This window comes from Varanus komodoensis, unplaced genomic scaffold, assembly GCF_004798865.1.
Source record: "Varanus komodoensis strain SLA01 unplaced genomic scaffold, ASM479886v1 scaffold13_3, whole genome shotgun sequence".
NCBI lineage: Eukaryota > Metazoa > Chordata > Lepidosauria > Squamata > Varanidae > Varanus > Varanus komodoensis.
In genome coordinates, this window is record NW_025335409.1 from 2,179,975 (window position 1) to 2,192,884 (window position 12,910).

At 42.1% G+C, this 12,910-nt stretch overlaps 1 protein-coding gene across 1 annotated transcript in view; it reads left to right on the forward strand.

The window, feature by feature from the left end:
* The first annotated feature begins 3,490 nt into the window (after positions 1-3,490).
* TTLL8 (tubulin tyrosine ligase like 8) overlaps positions 3,491-12,910 on the forward strand; it is a 31,157-nt gene continuing 21,737 nt past the window's right edge. The window contains exons 1-5 of the mRNA XM_044423259.1: positions 3,491-3,566; positions 5,963-6,058; positions 9,489-9,580; positions 11,386-11,542; positions 12,644-12,711. Coding sequence (XP_044279194.1) covers positions 3,491-3,566; positions 5,963-6,058; positions 9,489-9,580; positions 11,386-11,542; positions 12,644-12,711 — 489 coding nt within the window. The remainder of the gene's footprint in view (positions 3,567-5,962; positions 6,059-9,488; positions 9,581-11,385; positions 11,543-12,643; positions 12,712-12,910) is intronic.

Sequence of the window (12,910 nt, forward strand, 5' to 3'; positions counted from 1 at the left end):
GGAGGGCTTTCTCTGCTGTGGTGCCCAATCTATGGAATGCGCTCCCCAGAGAGGTCCACCTGGTGCCGTCATTATTTGTTTTTCGGTGCCAGGCGAAGACCTTTTTATTTAAGCGTTATTTTAATTGTTAATATTATTTGCTTATTTTATCTGGCCAGGGCGACTTATTTTATATTGTTATTTGTTGTATTTTATTTTATGTTGTGAGCTGCCCCGTGGCTTTGGCAAATGGGGCAGCATAGAAATGTTTTAATAAATAAATAAATAAATATTCCTCATGGAGACGTTTTTCAGCCAAGCATAACTCAGTTTAAGTATATGCAGGTGTACTCAGAATAATCTCCAGTACAACAACTTTCAGGCATGTAAAGTGTAGCTTAAATGTCTTCCTATCATGGCCAGCTATAAAAGGAGAAGAAGTTTCTTGCTAGACAGTAACAACCCTACTCCCCATTGTAGACTGCAGGTTTTCTGTTTCCATTCTGTATCCAGGGGGGCATTACCTTAAAGGCTATGTCTCACATTGGATGTCAGTCACTGCTTCCACCAGAGGTTTTAAGTTGTAGAGCAAAGCCACTGACAAGAGTGGGATGGTGGTGGTCTCTCAGATATCCTGATCTCAAACTCGTTAGAACTTACAGGTAATAACTAGGTCCTTGAATATTGTACCTAGAAATGAAGCAAACTGTATTGTGGAAAAAAGGAGTATTGATGCCTGCCTCACGTTTTACTTTTGAGATAATGAAAAATGAGGGAAATATATAACAGTGTACTCATTGTTTCTATATAGCACATTTATGGCTGTCATTAAAAAAATACATCCAAGGCACTGGATAATCTGGGCTACATTTTCAAACTCTATCTAAACTGAGAAGTAAGCACGATGAACTCTATGGATGAAGGCCTTCATGCATAGTTAGAAAACAAGAAAGCAAAATATAAAATAGCTTTCCAAAATGTAGACACCAAGTCAAAGCAATGAACCTAAGTGTAACAAGTCTATCATACTTTCAAGCATTTGTCTCTATAAACACAGCACATCAACAGTTACAACTTCCCTATAGAAAGAGAAATACATTGAGGCAATATAGTATGCAAATTTAAACATTTCAAAATAGTTTGTATCCAAGCAATCAGAAAGTTTCATTTCTATACTTTCTAGTAGATACACTTTAGATGCCTGATTAGTTTTCAAGAAGTGGAGACTTCTTGTGCATAGATCCTGGTTCAGAAGACAATATTAAGGGTTCTCACACAGAACATGTCTCTCAATTTGAAGAGGTGGGGACTAAATACAGTGCAAGACTTCTCCAATATAATATGAACTCCTCAGCAGGTCAAAGGTCCAAGTCAAAGTAGAAGCCAGACATGTATTATTGCATCTGTAATGTCTAAGACATTCCTAGTACATTAGTATAAGTGGAAGCACTCAACCAAACATGTATCCCAGAAACATGGCGGGGCAGCAGTAGACACAGTGCTAGGACAGCAAAGAACAGTGCTAGGCAGTTTCAGCATAATAAAGGAGCACTAAGCATTTGAACTGAGATCTGTAAATCCTCTTGGAATCACCATGCTTCCCATTCCCCTTTTGCAAAGAATGACTACTGTCAAAGTATGCAGCTATTTTTTTCTATTAGCTACCACTAAAGTCAACTCTGATAGGCAAAATAATAAAGAAAACTGAAGACAATCCAGCTTGAAAAAGAGCTGAGGGCAGCCCCTACCGGGGATTATCTTCCTTTAGCTACGGCTCCCCTACCCAGAATGCACAGGGTTGCCTGTCCACCAGGTCACAATGGTAGTTAGGGAGGGTAGGTCTTTGTTAGTAAGAGACTCTAAGAGAGCAGTTTCAAGTGTCACCAAGTAGAGGAGCTTTGCTGTTCCCAGGAGGGTAAGGCTGCAGTTTGAACATGAAAAGTCAAGGATGCCAACATTCTCCTACTGAGCCTTTTAAAGACAATGCACTATTGGTTTGTGATGCCTGGGCATGAGAGAAATACTTGACATTTGAGAGCAAGGGGGTCAAAGGAAGAAGGAGGGTAATGGACTATATAAACCAATGTTATGCTTTAAGTTCAGTTAGGGAGTGATTCAAAAGATCTGCCTGATGTTCGTGATGGACAAAATGCAAAACACAGCTTCCCCCTCCTTCTTCTGCAGTAGAGAAAAGTAGAAAGTGTTCTATTGACTACCTAATTTGTTGCACAGTGAGGCAACATGCAAAAGTTGGCCAGGATGTCAGGAAGGTCACAAGAAGGGGCAACCTGTGCTTGTCCTGACAGCCAGCCTCAGCCTCCTCAAAGAGCTACATGGATGGAGGGCTGGGATGACAGAGTCCCCCTCAGGGCTAGGAAGCACACTTGTTTTTACCCCTGAAGTTTGCCTCCTGCTAAGGCTGCAGTCTTATATCTGCTCTTATACCAAGTCAACATCTCTAGGATTCCACTGTATGCTAGTCTGGTTGAGGAGGGGAGAACAGAGCGCAGATTAAAATTAGAAGTGGATATAGATTTTCACAAGGCTGTGACTAGCACAATATCTTAGTCATGGATTAGTAAAGGGTGCTTCCAGGCAATGGCCTCCTAGCACCACTAGCAAAGAAGGCATTGTGCCCACTCCATCTTTTCCTTTCTTAATGGATTTTCTGCTGTAAGTGGAAAAAATGGAAGAAGCAGTAGGAAACCACATCTGGACCCCCATAATTCATTTTCTGAATGAAGCAAGATGGCCAGTGGAACAAGAAGAACATCAACCAGAAGCCTCCAAAGAGCTACAAGCTAAGCTACTTGCTTGAGTTACCCTAAGCAGAACCTAATTTCAGCCCATATTTACTTGGACTTCACCATGAAACCAATTTTCCCTGACTGGGGTCCTTCTAGACAAGGCTTTTAATCATGCAATACTCCTGCCCTGTTCACAGATGGTCCAGATGGCATCCATTTCCACCTGTAGCCCTCCCATGTTTTCTCAGAGATTCTTCTTCAAGGATTCTTATTGCCTCAAGGAAGGTAGTAATATAGCATATGCAAATCCAATACTTTAAAAGTCACACACAAAAGATGTCAATTATATATAATTAGATCAGTTTATTTCCCCTACCCTGTCATCATCTTAGTTCTCCCTAACAATTTTCCTTGTCCTGGTATGCAGGAATCCTGGGGGTGAGGACAGTAAACCCTGCTCATTTTCACAGGATTTGTTCTGATTATGCTTTTAACTGCTGAGTGTTTATTTGCAACCTGAATATGTAATTATATGGCATGGGAAATTGAAGGTTTCCTCAGTATGTGCATGCATGATCTCCAAAGAAAAACATCCCAAGAAAGCATATTATAGCAGCCCGAGTTGAATTCTTAACATAAAAACTATTTTAATACTGGACTTCCATTAATAGTCCCACATGAGTAGCTGGTGGATGCTCAGTTTCAATTTTATATGGTTCTTAATTTGCAGGATTACTGCAAAGCAGTGAAGCAACAATGACAGGATGAACCGGCTTCATGTAGAAAGAAAACCATTCTTGGTACCTATAAATGAAGAAACCAAACATGAAGGAGAAAATCGTTAGTGTTTGGAAATCCTGGGGGCGGGTTCTGCTGCTTCTTTTGTGGGGAGGCAATCTTAAATAGCTGGCATGTAATAAGTGTTCTGCAAGATCTCTACATCTCAAGAGAATCAAAGGATAAGAACTGCTCCTAATCATTATATATAACAATCACATCCCCACATAAGTCAGGCCACTGAGGAGAGGATCTTTCTTGCTACTTTAATAGGTGACCGTGTAGTCCTGCATCTTTGATCCCATTTTCATTACTGGTGCAGTAGAAGTATGGACACTCCCCCAGTGCCTGCTTCCTCTCACCTTCTCCTCATGGCATCAAGAGATCAGTGGGTCAGCCAGTGAATTCAAGACTCAGAAGTGGCTGGAAGCACAGGCTTCCATATCTGAACCCAACCTGATTTCCAACAGCCAATTCTCTTTAATTTTATTCCACCCTTTCCACTTCACAGTATATAAAGTACAACTGTGCAAGGTGTCCCAACTTTCCCTAAACTGGTTTTCCCAACAGCCTGAATCAATGCATGTCTATTCTGAAGGACGATTCACTGAGCCCAGTGTGACTGGCTTTGGTGAAAAGTGTTCAGAGAAGTGAGTACCTTGGTACTGAAACTTGAGGACGAGCGACTGACTTGGCTGATTTTGGAAATAGTCCCCTGAAATAAATACACACTTGTTCTGAACCAGCTGGGGAATGGCATGGAGGCGATGTTACCATTTCACACAAAGATCCTTTGCATTTATGCTGCTGATGTTCACCCAATGGAGAACTGCAGCGAATCCTGGCTCTTTGATACATGTAACTGTATAACATCCACCTTTGTCATGTTCTCACTTTACATTTTTAGCTGTATACTAGAGCAAAGACAGAAGTTATTTTTCAGCTTGAAAGTGAGAGATTGGGTGGGGGGGCTACGGTGTGGGGCAAGGCTTGGCATGTTGTGCAAAGCATCCCCCATCTCATCTTAGTTGGATTTCAGCAGTTTCACGGTCCTAACTGCGCCGCTGATAGTGTCCCCCAGCTGCTTTCACACATTGTCCATAACCTGCAATACTTGTTTCTTTTCATGCATGAGACTGCAGAGCAAGGGCAGGAAGCCACACCCTCCTTCTGATTTGGACTGAGGCACCATCATGCAGGGCAGGTTACACAAGCTCTTTTGGCTGGATCAGGTGATGCCCGCAGGCTGCACATGTGTGGCACACACAGACAAATGCTCACACGCATAATTAAAGGCACGTTTTAGCAAGGGAATCGCTGGGCATTCTCTTGGTGGCACTAGCAAGCTTGTGTGAGGAATGCCAGGCAGCACTGCTGCCCCAGAGGCAGGGGTCTGGGGAGCCACCATGGGGAGCCCACACAGCCCACAGGTCACAACCTTTGGCATCCCTGCAGCAGAGTCAAATCAGAATGAGGGTAATCTTTCCTCCATTCACTGGGGAACGTTGTGGGTAAAACTGGAAAGAACCAAAAAGAATGGCCACTGTCAACAGACAATCATCTGATGACTGTTATTTGTCTCATGATTTGCTTTTGGTTGCGTACTCCCAAATCATTGAAATTTGGGAGTATGCAAATTGGGCAGACTCTTTCTCCAGAAAGTGTGTTTGACATGGGAAGGATATTTCACGCTGGTCTTTAAAAATCTTAGCTGATAAACAATATAATGTGTGGGAAAGAGCAAAGGTTGACATCCAGAGCACTAAGAATTAATATTTAAGGAATGCTTATTTCTTTCCAGTTTGTATTCTAAACTTGCCTTTAGATGCTTTCTGTAGATTTATAGTTTCCATTCTTTAGGAGTGTTTCTTCAGTTATGATTAAACTGAAAACTCCTTATGCTTAATTACACATACAGTAATTAACCTGGTTCACACAAAACAACAACCTAGAATGTTGGTTGCCTTACCCAGAGTTTACACATTATTTGTCTGCCAAACGATCATGTGAAGAATGTTCTTCTTTCAGTTTCTGAAAGAATCTGATTTCTGTTTGATTCTTTCCTCCTTTGCCTTTACCCTCTCCATATCCCAAATACTTTTGCAGCATTATTGTATGTAGAGCATATGAAAAACCTATGGTTCTGGGTCTGAATGTAACAACAATCCATAGTTAAAAGAACTCAGAGTTCACAATCCAACAACAAACCATAGGACATAGCTTCTCTGTGTAGGTTGTTTGTGGTTAACAGCCCCATAGTGAAACTGCAGTTATGGCTTTGTATATAACGATAACCCAGGATTTAACATCCCATACTCAACCCACACTCCTGGCTGTTATTGCTTGTGAACTAGGTCATTATATTACATAAATAAAATATCAGGCTACCTTGTGTTTGTTTCAGTAATAGACCATTGCTTAGATATTGCACTATTCTGTACTTATTTTCCCACTAACAGGATTGCCAAAGACTGAATTCCCTCCTCAAAAAATCCTGAAATTCGCTTTGGACAATTGTCTTCCTGTAGTTCCATGCCAGCAGGGACTGTTTCCTGGTACGTTGGGTTGCACCCTTGAGTGTTTTGTAGTCATAAAATATTGAGAAGCTTTAAATAACCTGATTAGCACTTGCAATGTATTCTTATAAGAAATTAAAATAGTATGTGCATTCAAAAATACGGCTTGGATCCTGGATACCTGAAGGAGTGCCTTCTCCCCTATGTGCCCTCCCACCCACTGAGATCTGAGGCAGAGGCCCTCCTCCAGGAGCCATCCTTGAAAGAGATCAGGAGGGTGACTACCTGGAGGAGGGCCTTCTCTGTGGTGGCACCCTGACTGTGGAACCTCCCCCCCCCCCAAGAGGTTCGCCTGGTGCCAATACTTCTTTCCTTTCAGCTCCAGGTGAAAATCTTTTTATTCTCCCCATATTTTAATTGTTAAATTGTTTTAATTTGATTTTAATTGTTAAATTGTTTCAATTGTTTTAATTTGATTTTAGTTGTTTTAATTGTTAAATTGTTTCAATTGTTTTAATTTACACTGAATACTGGATGCTGTGATATTTTTTACTCTTACTTTTATTTTTATGCTATTTTATCAGTGTTGTTGTAAACCATCCTGAGATGTTTGTGATGGGATGCTATAGAAACGTTTTAAATAAATAAACATGAAAAATAAATAAAATGGAATAGATATTCAGGGATAAATGGTTAGAGAAAAGGTTTCCAAGGATAAATAATCTGCACTGGAACATACCTTTACAATGCAAACCATATGAATTGGTCTTCTCAGAGGGAACCTCCATTGAGTTAAAATACCAATGGGCGTGGCACTGCAGCATTAGAGACTGATCCCTGAAATCACTGGAAAAGCCAAATTTCTTAGTTAAAAGGAATGGGCCGCTGCTCCATTTCTTGTTAGGAAACAAATGGAATATTTAAAAGTTGATGTGAACTTACACGCCCTGCACCAGTGTTACTCAACCTTTTTCAGCTGAAGGGCCAAAGTCCATTCTGGAGAAGCTTTTGCAGTGGCTTTCCAGGGGTGGGTGAGAAGGTGGGTGGGTGGCGGCGGCTGAAGACTAAAAGGGAAGGATCAAAATACCAAAGGAAAAAAATGCTAGTGCCCTATTGTAGCTTAACGCTTCTGTCTTCAAGTAACTAATCCTTAGGAGAAGCCATCCGTCCTTTTCGAAAACTGCACAAAAGGAAACCCTGGAGGCCTCTTAGGGACCCCCAAGAGGTTGGACTTGCCCTCTAACCTGAAGTTCTGCATCTCTGATCCATATGGAAATGTCCAGCTGTGGGCAGGGACTGAAAACTTCAAGATAGTTACTAAGTTCAATCACTCAAGATAGTAGTTGCAAGGAAGTTAAATTAAAAACAAATCTGGGGGTGGTGGGAAAATGACAAATTTCTCTCCACAGCCCTGAAAAGGATTGTGGATAGATCTGAAAGCATCCTTTCCTGAGTGCTGGCACTGACTCCCGGCATTCCTCTTCTGCACTCACGGAATGTTCCTCATGGTAAATGTGTTTGTTTCCAAATTCTCTCCCTTGGCAACATTCCAAGAGGAGCAGTACTCAACAAAGCTTCATTCTATCAGGTCAAAAAAGAGTAAAGCCGCTCTAGAAAAACTTGTAATTAAGTCTGGGTCTTTAAATGCTTCCTGTTATTATTTTGGGAGCAAATTTACTGGACAATATGGGAGATTAAACTGATAATAATTAGGTTGTGCATTGCAGGGAAATTCACACAGTGCCCCAAACTCCAGTTTCCACTTGTTTTTCTGGCCTCTCCTGCCACCATTGTCCCTCAGCCCTAGTGCATATGCTAGGGTTGGCTCTCATGTGACTCCCAACCCAAATCAACCCACATCCACTGCTGTTTGTCACAGAAGTTGCTGTACAGTAAGACTAAGCTATATGACAAAGAGCAACCTGGTGGTGGAGATGTTTTGTGGGAAACCAGCATGCGCTTCATTACTGCATCCTGGATCAGCCCTACTGCAGGCACTTATGCTTCTCCTTCAAAATAATGAGATCTGAGCTAGCAGTGGCTGATCAAGAAAGGGATCTTGGAGTGCAGGTGGACAGTTTGATGAAAAATGTTGACCTGCTGTGTAGCTGCTGTATAAAGACAATCTCCATCTTAGGCAGAATTGGGACTGCAGCTGAAAACCAAACTGCCAAGATTGCAGTCCCTGCATACAAAGCATTGGTATGACTGTATTTGTTCCACTGATGCTCCTTGGAATCCATCTCTCTAGCATTTGCAGGACAAAGCTCGCCCAACCAGCAACCTTCTTCCATGCCAAATGCAGCGGCACAGACAAAGGCTGTGGCATGGGATGTGGAAGAGGGTTGCCGCTTGTGCAGAGTTCACATGGGGTCGATTCCTGGGGAACTTGGACGCATTGCCATGCCAAAGAGGACCATAGTCTGGGGGGAGCTGATTCCAGGTGGATTCCCACCCCCAAATGCATTCCTCACACATCCTTAGTACATAGTTCTGGTCACCACACCTGAAAAGGCCATTACTGAGTTGGAAAAGTATAGAGAAGGTAGCCAAAAGGATGAAGGGCTTGGAGCAACTTCCCAGGAGGAATGGTTACAACAAGTGGGATTGTTTAGTTCAGAAAAAAGATAAAGAGAGTCATGGTAGAGGTGTTTAAAAAGATGCATGCTGGGGAGAAAGAGGAGAGGAGGGCACTTTTCTCCATCTCTCATAATGCTAGAAGGTTACCCCATGAAACTGGCTGGTGGGAGATTCAGGACGTATGTAAAGAAGTTCTTATCCATTTGGTGCATAGTTAAAATATAGAATTCACTGGCACAGAAAGTACTCATGGCCACCAATTTGGATGGCTTTAAAAGGGAAATGGCATTCATGGAGAAGAAGCTTATCAGTGGCTACTAGCCTTGCTGACTAAGTGCTACCTCAGTTATCAAAGGTGCTATGCTTGTGTATACTAGTTGCTGAGGAGCTTGGGCAGGTGGTATTCTTGTACCCATCCATCCTGAGGCCTCCTTTGGGCAGCTCTTTTGCCACTATGTGAACAGGATGCTGGACTAGATGGACCATTAGCCGGACCCAGCATGGCATTTCCAATGTTCTTATAAAAATGGCCAGCTGCCCAGGGAATGCCATTGGTTATAGAAAGACAGGCCAATGTTTTAGCTAAATAAGGGCACGATCTTATTTATGTTTAAACAGAAAAAGGTCCTACAACTCTCTGCTGGCTGGAGAGTGCTTGGAGTTGTAGTTTTCTCCATCTAAGTATGCATAGGATTGCATCCTAAGTCACCTTCTATACCTACAGCCAAACACCTAATGCTGCAGTCAAACTTTAGCTATCTCTCTTCTTGCACAGCCAATAGAGGCCTATGGTATTTGCAAATGGGAATGGGAATGGACAACCAGTTTTGTATTGCTCTTGTTTTATTTAACATTTGCTAAAATCTGACGTTGTTCTTTATATTTTTAGAGTTAACCTCGAGAACTGTGGATGAGTTGCCTCCTCCCCCTAAAATAGACAAATACAAACTTGCAAGATTTTTAGCAGACAAGGCTATCAGGGTATATGTGACCAGCAGTTGTTGTTGTTGTTGTTGTTGCTGCAATGTTGTATATCTTTTGTTATATTCCTTTCTCATCTTTGGTTCTAATATAGCTGAAAGGCTTTAACAAACATGCACTGCTGATCCTGAGATGCAAAGAAAAGAGGGAATGCCCACTGAATAAAACAGAAGAATATTCTCCAAAAAGGGATTGCTCACATCTCAAAAGCACATACAGCATATTCCTGGCATATTTTCCCCCCTTAGGTGACTCTGTAGGAACAGCAGGAGTGATGAGCTTAGAAGCTTCTATGCCAGCTTTCCCAATCTGGTGCCACCCAGATGTTTTGGATTACAGCTCCCATCTTCAACAACACTGTACCTCACAATGGTAGGAGTTGTAGCCCAAAACATCTGCAGGGCATCACAACGGGTGGGACTTCTTCTAATGCTCCTGCTTATGTCACTGAGAGGGCAGATAGGTCCAGAAGGCTGCCTGTAGTGGTGTTCCTCCCAGTCAGGATGGGTCTATATCCTGCTATTCCCAACTTTGTTTTACTTACTGGAGGTCAGGCGTGCCACTCCCAAGGCAGAAAGGATGTGAGCCAAGCTAGGAGGGGTGCAGGCAACAGGGATGTCCCAATTCGCAGAAGTACAAGACAGTTGTGATATCTTAGCCAAAGCTTCAAGTTTGAGCAAATGTTATTCTTGTTACTGGATACAGACGGGCAGAGTCTGAAAACATGGGCATTTTTCCCTTTCTGTAACTGATCCCAGAGAAAATCTGGACTGCACATGCAACCCCTGCCTGAGGTTATGTATCTGTGGCTACAATCTGCAACCATTTGTGTTAGACATGGACATAAGCCTGGTATTTTTGTGTGTGAGAAAACTTTTCAACAAAGTTCTGAATGGAATTGGATATAAAGGTTCATTTCTTGAAAAAGAAGTTACCATAGCTCGAAGAGGATTGCCAGCAACCCTGAGGGAGGTCATGCTTTGATAAAACACTGTGGTATTTATTAGATACTAGTCTTTCTTTTTGACTGAAGGCCAGACTAGACTACCTGACACAGGAGATTCATGGATGGGAATCTCCCTTCTCTTTTTTATTAGTAACTAGAGACCCCCACAGCTGCTTTGAAGATCAAAGAAAAGGACCCGGGGAAAGGCAGAGGGAGTTGCCCTTCCTTCCACACTCTCTTTTCCTGATAGCCCTCCCAAAGAGGTTATTAGCTCCACTGAGGAAATGTTTCTTATTACAGAGCTAATTGCAACTTGGGTAGGGAGAAGCACTTGAATTGAGAAAAGAACATGTTGGGAAATAGTTAACCCTGTCCCTCCAAGCAACATTAAAGCAGCAGCATCAGTATGGCTGGCTCCAAGTTTGAAGGAAACCCTCTGGTGGTGGGAAGCCCTGCTCTTTCCTTATTCTATTTATTTTCTCTCCTGTTATGAGGTGCCGAACTGGGTAGGCCTACTGAAAAGGGACACAGCCATAGCAAGAGTTGTGGCAATGGTGGTGGCAATGGCTGTAACTGTAAGGACCACAATGCCCTGGGGCAACACAGTTGCTTCGGAGCATTATGGACAATTCCAGTGATGGCTATCCAGCCCTCATTGGAGCATTGGAAAAAAGGTGCCAAGACAGTGGCATCATCAGCTGGTTGAGGCCCCTGGCATCTACCCAAGAATGTTGCCTGTGGATGATGGGCCTTTGTTACTAGTGGCTAAGTACAAAAGGCATTCTGTGAGAGATTCTGATTAGGAATTTTCTCTATTGTGTTTACTTCGCCTCTGAAATACATTTATATGTGAACTCAGGAAAGGAAAATCTTTACCATCTATGGACCTTATCCAGTGATTCGCACATCTTTAAGGAAGAGGGGATGGGTGGAGAAAAGGAACACTGTTAAATGCGATGTTCAGGACCATAAAGATGATGCAAACGAAACTGAACGTGACAATGTTGGCAAAGCTGGTAAGAACCCTCATTTAAGTACTCTTTTCTTGCTTTTCATTAGTGTAAAACACTTGGTTATTTGTTTCTCTACTCTGATTTCAGGGGGAGTTTTGAACATAGGTATGTTGGTAGCCTTTAAAGGGTAAATTTGACTCTTGTGGAAAAATTAGGAATTACTTGAAATCCACATGATACCCCCAAGCTTTTGCAGACTTCTTGCTCTATCAAAGCTGCCACAAGTCTTCCTTAGCTGTTGCTTTACCTACTGTGATGTCCTAGAATACTTATAAACATTCTACCTGGTGAGGAGGGAAAAGGGTCATTCATAAAATGCTTGCAAATCTGTGCAGGTGTTTGGAAACAGGAAAGTTAGTTTAGGTCAACTTTGATAGAACCTGTGAATAGGAAGGTCTCTAAACTTAGTGGGGAAAAAAGAATTTCACATATTCATCAAAAAGTTGGCTACAGAAATGTAACAGAGAAGAGTTCTGTATTTTGGGCTCAGTTGTCTTCCCTGCTGAATATGTAGCAGTTCCCAAGTTCTCCTGCTATACCCTCTAGACTGGCAAACCTGCTGTTTTAACCCTACAGTGAAGAGGATTGGGGGTGTAATGGAGAGCTGAGAGAAAGACACTGTGCCCTTGCCTAAAGATTTTGCTCACATTCTAGAATTTAAATCCTGGCATTGAAAAGAAGCTTCGGTGCTGAGGCCTGGTTAGCACTGCTTCATAGGGATTCCTATTAAGCATTGCTTCTCTCTGTTTCCTGACTTTTCTAGTAAATTCTGTGATAACTATGTTGGAGCAAGATTTGCCTTATTTGTTGTTTGGTTGAACAGACCTTTGGTGATGTAATTTTCAGGCACTTTCAGAGAATTTAAAGATATGCCTTCAGTTAGCTTATATACTTGGAGTAGCACATGTAATACCAATAGATGCATCTTGCAGTGTTATTTTTACAGCAGTATTTTTAGTTTGCTTTGCTGGTATCAGTCGATTGACCCGTTTTAATGCAATACATTTAGTCCTGCTCTTTTGTACTTAAGGCAATGTACTGATTTCTGTTCTCTTGCTCTCTCTCTTTCTGTCTCTCTCCCCCTCTCCCTCTCCCTCTCCCAAGAGAGTAAAACTACTTTGCAGGAAGAAGAAAGTCATTTTAACAGTTCAAATGACATCCATGATATAATGGTAAGATTAAAGATGGAATTACTCTTCTTATGGGTTAGAAAAGCTTTGGAAGGTCCATACAAAATTGCTCTCCAGAATCACCCATGACATTTCTGATATCACATTAACAGATGGTACAAACATTGACTTCAGCTTCTTTGAGAGGTACAAGACAACTACATATGGCATTATCCCAGTGAGCGAGCAGCAGCTAGGGATG